The sequence below is a fragment of the Apaloderma vittatum genome, unplaced genomic scaffold (assembly GCF_000703405.1).
Source record: "Apaloderma vittatum isolate BGI_N311 unplaced genomic scaffold, ASM70340v1 scaffold8614, whole genome shotgun sequence".
Taxonomy (NCBI): Eukaryota; Metazoa; Chordata; class Aves; order Trogoniformes; family Trogonidae; genus Apaloderma; species Apaloderma vittatum.
The window spans coordinates 40541-48857 of NW_009713214.1; the positions used below are offsets into that span (position 1 = coordinate 40541).

The 8317-nt window shown below is 38.7% G+C and overlaps 1 protein-coding gene across 1 annotated transcript in view; it reads right to left on the minus strand.

The window, feature by feature from the left end:
* SUPT20H (suppressor of Ty 20 homolog (S. cerevisiae)) overlaps positions 1 to 5247 on the minus strand; it is a 34094-nt gene extending 28847 nt beyond the window's left edge. The window contains exons 1-4 of the mRNA XM_009868279.1: positions 5169 to 5247; positions 4609 to 4644; positions 3455 to 3513; positions 3302 to 3368 (exon numbers count right to left, since the gene is read on the minus strand). Coding sequence (XP_009866581.1) covers positions 3302 to 3368; positions 3455 to 3513; positions 4609 to 4644; positions 5169 to 5171 — 165 coding nt within the window. The 5' untranslated portion in view covers positions 5172 to 5247. The remainder of the gene's footprint in view (positions 1 to 3301; positions 3369 to 3454; positions 3514 to 4608; positions 4645 to 5168) is intronic.
* Between the last annotated feature and the right edge of the window lie 3070 nt (positions 5248 to 8317).

The following is an 8317-nucleotide window of genomic DNA, read 5'->3' on the forward strand; positions in this document are numbered from 1 at the left end:
CTATGTAGCTTTAAAACCACTGCCTAAAGTTAACTCTTCCCCAGGCATCATGAAGGATGGTGACTACACCTGACTAGCTTTTAGAAATCATGGAAACTAACACAAAGAAAAGAGCAAAGCAGCACATAAATCCCAGAGAATTTATGGAGAAAGAACTGGAGAAGCAGGAAAAAAATGGGTGGAAAATATGTCATGGCAACAACAGAGATAGAAACTGCTTAGGAAAGCCAATTCCTCATACAGGACTCTGGAGATGCAGTCTGTGATGCAAAACCTTTTTCAGTTAAAACTCCCGTTAACTCTTCCCAACACCCACTCGAGAACCCTGCACGTGCACTGCTTCGACTTTCAGACCCATCGCTGCAGAGACAGAGCTACCAGGCTGTCGCTAAGGCACACCAGATAGGAGCCCGAAGTACCACAAATGCCACCTGAGAGCAAAGGCAACACACTCAACTACTCTGACATGTTTTCTCTTAAGAATCAAGGCACTGTCATAATTTTAAGGAAAAAGTCTTTGTACTTCTTCCCCAGTGCTGGACCGATTAATACTTTCATATTTAGTTATGCAATGGCATTAGGGTAGAAAAGAATATAAGAACTCTCTAAGAGTTGATTAAAAAAACAAACAAAAAAATCATCAGGTCATTTAAGAGAGGTTAAAAAGAATTATTTACACTAATGTTTCATTTTTAAATAAAAAGGCAACCAAAAAACAATTACATTCCTCTATCATTGGACAGAAACAAAACTGACTGTAGAAGTTGTTACTAATAATACTATTAATACTCATAATTCAACTTTACCATTTTCATGAACTGAAGAAAAAGGATAATTCAATTAAGGGTATTATTCCAGCCTAGGCCATTCTATGATTCTACGATTCCATCCAAAATACAAATGCTGAATAATTCATACTATGTGTTAACCACTTGGAGAATTTGTAATGAAACAATTCATCTTTTTTTTCCCCAGAAATTTGTCTATGCATGGAACAAATAGCTATGTGATTTATTTTATGGAAAGTCTCTGCTCCTTATACACCTCATAAGTAAATTATATAATGGTAATTCAACTGTAAATGTAATTAAATTGACTTAATTGCATCATACCTTAAATAATTTATTCAGTGAATAGCATGCTACGTTTTCATTTAAATTTTTAGGTTTTGTTCAATAATAGTCGGCCAGCTTTGGCTTTTTATCCACATAAAAAAGCAACTGTCGCTACTTACTGTATCTCTGAAATGGAAATCTGAAACAAGCACCCAAAGTTGTTTCCTTGACTTTGGGCACGTTTCATTAATTCATTAATGAACGCATACTTGATGCACCTTGGAAGGTACCATTTTGTCTCAACTTCCAACAGAACTATCAAGTCTTTGAAAATTAACTTCACAAACAACTCTAAGCACTAGTCTTTCAGGAAGCAGAAAAAGCAAAGAAGATTTTTTTATCCATTGACCGAAAAATAAAAGCTGACTCAATGAAACGACTTGGGGAAGCATCACTTTTTGGTTAAAAAACACGACGAATAAACTGAAGCCTAAAGATCTTTGCGACCTAGCTGAACTGAAATCAGATACAGAGGGAAGACTCTAACTCTCAGTGTACTTCCCTTAGCATGTAACTGGCTCTGTCAATCTTTAGGCTGCTGTTCCAATAGAGACTCGTATTAGCTCAAAGACAAGGGCTGTGCAGCCTCTGTAGTAAAGGCAAGAGAACATTTTCGTTTCACACAGAGCACCTAAGGTAAGTTTTTGCAGACCAAGCTTCAGGAGTACTATGGTCTGAACAGTCTCCTTGCTTCACCCTAATGAGGTTAGCTTTGCTTTAAAGTGCATTCTTACACTCAGTTTCCTCACCTTACATATGCGAGTTAGTTATATTTTCTTCAAGAACAGAAAGATGCATTCCATATGGATGGATATTAGGAAAATCTTCTTCACCGAAGGGTGGTGAAGCATTGGAATGGGTTGCCAAAGGAGGTGGTGGAGTCATCATCCCTGGACGTGTTTAAAAAACGGTTGGATGTGGCACTTCAGGAGATGGTTTAGTGTTAGGGTGGTGTAGGGCTGTAGGTTGGACTTGATGATCTTAAAGGTACTTTCCAACCTTTATGATTGTATGATTCTATATGGTGTTTTATACAATTTCCCAAATACATCCAACTCTGCCTCTGTCAGTCATCACCATTAGAGATTAAGGACCACAAAATTCCACCGAAACAAACAAAAAAACACCCCACTTATCTGGCACCATTTGGTTTACTCATGTATCATAGCTACTAGGATACATTTTATCTGCTACTTTGCTGTAAAAGTGCTTTTGTATGCTTTATTATTTTTGCCCTAATCCAACATGAAACTGAAATTGCTTTTCTTAACAGCATTCTGAAACTTTCACTACTCCAATTTTATTGTAGTTGCAAAAAGAATTGCAGGTATTCAGTAACTAATATCTCATTCCCATTTGTCTTCTCGATGGTTTTAAATTCCTCAGGAAGAAGCAACACAGCAGATTTCACAGCTTGTCTTCTCCATCCATTTGATATTCACAGTTAAGCAAAGCAGTTTGTGCCTTTTAAATCTTAAATTTACTGTTGCTAAACCTGTTTGAGCTTTTTGCTAACATTTGCTAACAAAAAACGCCTTAGCAGATCATCAGATATCTGGGAAGTAAATCTGAGTTTACAAAGTCTAGATTCTAAGAAATTCTCCAAGTTTTTTCCCATGGCAGTCATGCTAAAGCAATTGATTCTAAAATAGTGATACCAACAACAATACGAGTGGTATCGGCACTGTCGCTGAACTGGACCACAACTGACTTTAGAGACAACATACAGGTCACTCAAGCCAGTCTAGGCCCTACTATTCTTGTTATAGCACTCATTTTAATAGTACTGTTATCTAACAAACTTTTTATATACACCATTCTTTTGAAATTCTCTCTTTTCATGCATAGTAAAGTATCTCAAGAGCCTGATCCTTACAAGCCTCTGCCAGCATTCTATTTTTTTACCTTTGAAAACAGATTTAGAGCTATCAGGTAGTCATTGGCCCTCCCATCACCTTGTTTTTATTTCAAGTTAAACTAAGATGATGCTATTAAACTATACAGTTTAGTCCAAAAGCCGTAATAACTATTTATCCTGCAGTCTTAGCCTTAGGTAACAACTACACTAACCAGAGTTTATTCTTTTTTTAACAAAAGAACTAAGTAAAATTAAAAAAAAAAATAATCATTTTCTGAACTTGCCTGCTTAGACAGCAATGAGAAGATTCTCAGCAATTTCCACTTACCTTTATCTCAGGTTCTTTTTCACATTCTTCTATATATAAATCATAGAGTTTTTGAAATACAGATTTTCTGAAATTGAGAAAAAAGCTTAAAATGTAATTAAAACTAAATCAAAGAAATGCTATTTAAAAACTATATACCAAAACTCTTACTACCTTCCACTGGATAAATATTTTCTTTTGGGAGGTCTCTGACGGGCACTTTCAATTATATACTGGAAGAGAAAAGTAAAACAAAAAAAATAACACGTATTATGAAGAAATTTAATTCTAGCTACCATGAAACTTTAGATCATTACCAGACTGTTCCATATATAGAGAAATTAGTTAATGGTTATGGTACACAACTGTTTCAAAAGCATACTAATTACAATCTGGTGCACGTTATAGTAATCAAAAAGGACACAGTTCAACTTAGCTGTGAAGCACAACATTTCATGGCTATGGCATGAGTTGCACACAAAGTCTTGATTTTACCTTCACGTTTTGTAGTTACAGTAGTAACTAACACTAGTGTAGCAGTAACACTCCTGTACTTAATTAACGCTACCGAAGCTAACATGGCATCTGAAGTTAACATGTTAAGATACAAGAAATTCATGCATACCAGCCCAACAACATTTACAAATCAAGTACGCAACAAATTTTCCCCTTGTCCTCTTACACTAGTTTTCTCTACGGAGAAGTGTGTACTACAAATACACTTCACATTCATTAAATTGAATTAATGAAGAAAGGTATCTTCCTGTATTAAATACAGTTTATATTCTAACAAGGTTTTTCCAAATCTCTATTGTTTAGGTATTTTGATTACCAGCTTAGTTTAGAATTTTAGCGAAGAGAGGTTCTCCCACAGAAACATCTATTTTCCATAACAGGGTTCAAGGTGACCATTGTATCAGATCTCAGCATGAAAGAACATGAACACAGAGGCACTGGCCGCTTTATTCTAACCAGGCTACACTTAAAAACACAAACAGGATTTTGCCCTATATTTCTGTCAGCTGTCTCTGTACAGCTTTTCTTACTTCACAGTACACAGATTTGCTGGTTTAAGAGGAAAACTGAAGTCCTGCACAGCCCATCATCAACACACCTGATGATGTTCTCAGTACAACACATAAGAGACAAGTATGTGACAACGCAATTTTGGTAAGAATTTTGCATAACCAGTGTCAAATGTATGAGTAATCAATTAAATACACACATGCGTCTCGCCACTGCTTTTCAGAAGAAACAGAAATACAGCAGTTATTTTTTAACTGCAAGACCGATGTATTATATGCAAACAAACAACAGCTATGCCTTACCTCTGCACGATCCAATGCCAGTTCTAAAGCTTGTTGCTGCAAGAATTACAAAGGTTTGTTTAGAAATTACATTAATTGCTTAAAAACTGTAATACATTAAAAAAACCACAAAAACTCTCTTAGTACTGATATCAATTTGTAGGTAGAAGATGGGCTCAAATACTCATTGGCACATACAAAATGTCACAGATCTGTGACATAAATTACATAAATGCATCAAAAGTAATTAATCCGACCACCGAGTGTCTACACTTGTAAGGTTTTGGCTAAATTATGAAGTCTTAGAACAACGAAAGGCAATCACATTTAAAAGTAGGAATAGAAATCACACCTAATAAAAGTGGTAAAATATTAACCAAAACAATTAGAGTTGACAAGCAGAAAATTTGTTCTCACAAGCTTTGAAGGAACACGTCCCTGAGAAAAGAAATACCAGAACTCAGGAGTGATAAGCAAAAGTTCTTTAAAGAAAATGTGAAAGGTTGACAGCATTCTCCTCATAAGCCACACAACTAGCAGACAAAATGATCTGAAAATATACTATCTGAATCATAACTTACCATTGTAGTTGAAGCCAGGTGACGAAATGGCAAAAGAAGTACTTAAGAAGTTTGTGGCAGCAGGCAAAGAATCATATTTTATGGTCACACTTGAGGCACTGAAAAAGATCAAGGAGAAAAAAAATATCACTAAGAAACTAAATAAGCATTTAAGTTTCACAAGAGTTGCAGAATCGCAGGAGTTGGAAAGGACCTCTGAAGATCATCTAGTCCAGCCCCCCTGCCAGAGCAGGATCACCTACAGTACGTCACACAGGAACGCATCCAGGCGGGTTTCGAACATCTCCAGAGAAGGAAACTCCACAACCTCTCCAGGCAGCCTGTGCCAGTGCTCTGTGACCCTCACAGTGAAGTACTTACTTATGTTTAGGTTGAACCTTCCATTTTCCAGTTTGTGCCCACTGCCCCTTGTCCGGTCACAGGACACCACTGAGAAGAGTCTGGCCCCACCCTTGAAATATTTATAAGGACTGATGAGATCCTCCTCCAGCCTCTTCTTCTCCAGGCTAAACAGACCCAGCTCTCTCAGCCTTTCCTCATGTTAGATGCTCCAGACTCCCAGTCATCTTAGTGGCCCTGCACTGAACTCACTCCAGTAGTTCCTTGTCCTTCTTGAACTGAGGAGCCCAGCATTATGGTTCATATGTTTTTCTAGTTAATACCCTCCATGCATTGCAGAACAGTATCATGTGCCATAAGACCAAAAGTTTCAGAAAGAAAGTGGTGAGTGACAACCATTTGCCGTGCCCAGGATCAGCACACAGCGTCAGCCACACGTGGCTCCTCCTGTGCTCTTGCTCCGTCCTAACAATGACAAAGCCCTTGTGCAGCTGCCAGTGAAGTCACAGCACAACAGATTTTACAGCAGCAACGTACAATATTACATCAGAGGCCTGCTCTTCGAAACGACTTTAACAGATGCAAGGCTGTACTGCGTTGAAAAGACCTCTAAACTTCCAGATTTTTAACTGTAGCTGAAGTGGTTCTAGGACTCCAGAATTGCAAACACTAGTGAAAAATTCAAGTTACACCCTTCAGGAAAGAACAGTCGATGCACAATGGATGGAAACTTTTGAGTTCTGACTTAGGGAAATTCAAAGAAAGCATTAAAATTAAATCCTGAATGAAGAGAATTAGGTATAGGGCAACCCACCAAAATGATGAGTTGCTTTATAACAGATGTACCAGAACACCAGACATACTGGTCTAATCGGGAATCTAAATAAATGTGACATGTGGAACAGGGGAAATTGTTTTGTTCCACGAGTTCTGAGGAACTGCAGTTGCTTATTCAACTACCATGTCACCTCCAGACAGGTAGATTGTGATGATAACTTACATTAACACACATGGAAGGCAGAAAATGATCTGCAGAAAGTCAGCTGTAGGACTCAAGAAAATGGCAATATGCAGTAAGTGCACCTATATACTCACAGGAGTTTGGCCAAAGAGTACAGAGGAAAGGAAGGGTATGGTCTAATCCAGGCCATTCCATCGCTTTCTTTTTATTCTCCACGTGTTCTTCTTTCCCTCAGTTCAGAGACCTGCTCCACCCCTTCCTCTCCATACCTGTAGCTCACATTACCCACTGTGTCTGCAGCAACCCAGATCTCCTCTGGAGCAAGTGCTTCTTTAACTCCTCAAGGCCTTGCCCTATAGCCCCTCACCGCATGTCTTGCAGCCAGGTCTCCGTGTTAGCACCACACCTGCAGCAGTCCAACTGGTAAGAATAGGCTGACATGCGACTGGGCAACCCTCCTCCTGTTTTGACTTCCAGGCCTGGGCTCTGAGCTTCTCTTGGCCACACGCTCTCCTATTCCACACAGACTGCCTGGCATGGCCAGTCTGATTGACTGGATGCACTGGGTGCTTCTCCTGCTCAGAGCCAGTACGTGCAGCACACCAGCTCCTCTGGGGCTCACCCCAGCACGGGCAGCCATCAGGAAAGCTGACTGACAGGCATTCTGCCTATCCCAAAAGGCACAGACATACAGCAAGGGCAGCTCAGACACAGGATAAAGCTTTGATGTTCCTTTAAACAGAGCACTGTTCATACGGAGGCAATGGATTTTGCCCACAGTTCTTTCACTGGTGAGGACAGCACATTCTGGGCACCAGGTTTATTTATACTCTAGATCTAGCTAATAGGAATTTGGATCCAATCCAAACGCTCTTGACATAATAAAGTCTTTAGCCCGAGTCAAGAAGCATTTAAAGGCCGAAGATCACAGATGAAGCTGAAATGCTCCTGCTGCAGTTAAACTGTACTTGTGTCATTTGCATAGTATCCTTTCCTCCAAAAGTGGAAACAAAAAAGTTCTACTCAGTGTAAACGCAGAGGTTCCTATTCTAATGACAACTACTCTTTTGCACAATCATTTTACATTAACTAAATTAAATAGTAAAGTAACAATAAGGATATAACTGAAATCGTATAGTCAAGTACTTTATTGCAGAAATATACCTGGACCCCCCAAATATCACATCCACAAACACAGAGAAGGCTAGAATATTTAATGTCAAGCAGACAGAACGTTTAGCATACCCTACTAGGCTTTTGTTTTGCTTTTATGAAGATATTATTCCACAGATAACACCTCCACAAGCAGTGCCTTCTAGCACTATTTTTAGATATTAATACCAAGTCACTGTAGGCTATCAATTATGAATAAAATTTGCACAGCACTAGCAGCTTCCTTAGATATCCTTGCCCTCAGATAGTATGTCTCTATGCCATTTCACCTTTAAGTCAGCTAGACGGCTGTATGAAGAAAAATCTAGCTCAAACCCCTCAATCTTTAGGTTCTACTCTTTTTATCACTCCTCACGAAGGGATATGAAATTCAAGTCAATTTTACTTCCACGTTTGAACAATACAGTGCCTCGCTGTACCTGAAATATTTACTTAATAAATTCCATGACATGTGATTTTAATTTGTAAAAATACTTCTTTTATTTCACATCAGCCTCGGTTATGAGAAAGACCTTCACAGATTTCAGATATGAGTTCTATCTCACAACTCTCTAAACCGTACTCAGTTGTTTCAGCACGGAACTAATTTCAATAGGAAAAAATAACAGAGCAAAACACAGAGAATGAGTCAGAGCTCCCCGCAAGGCTGAAACCTGCTGCCTTCCGGCAGAAGGCA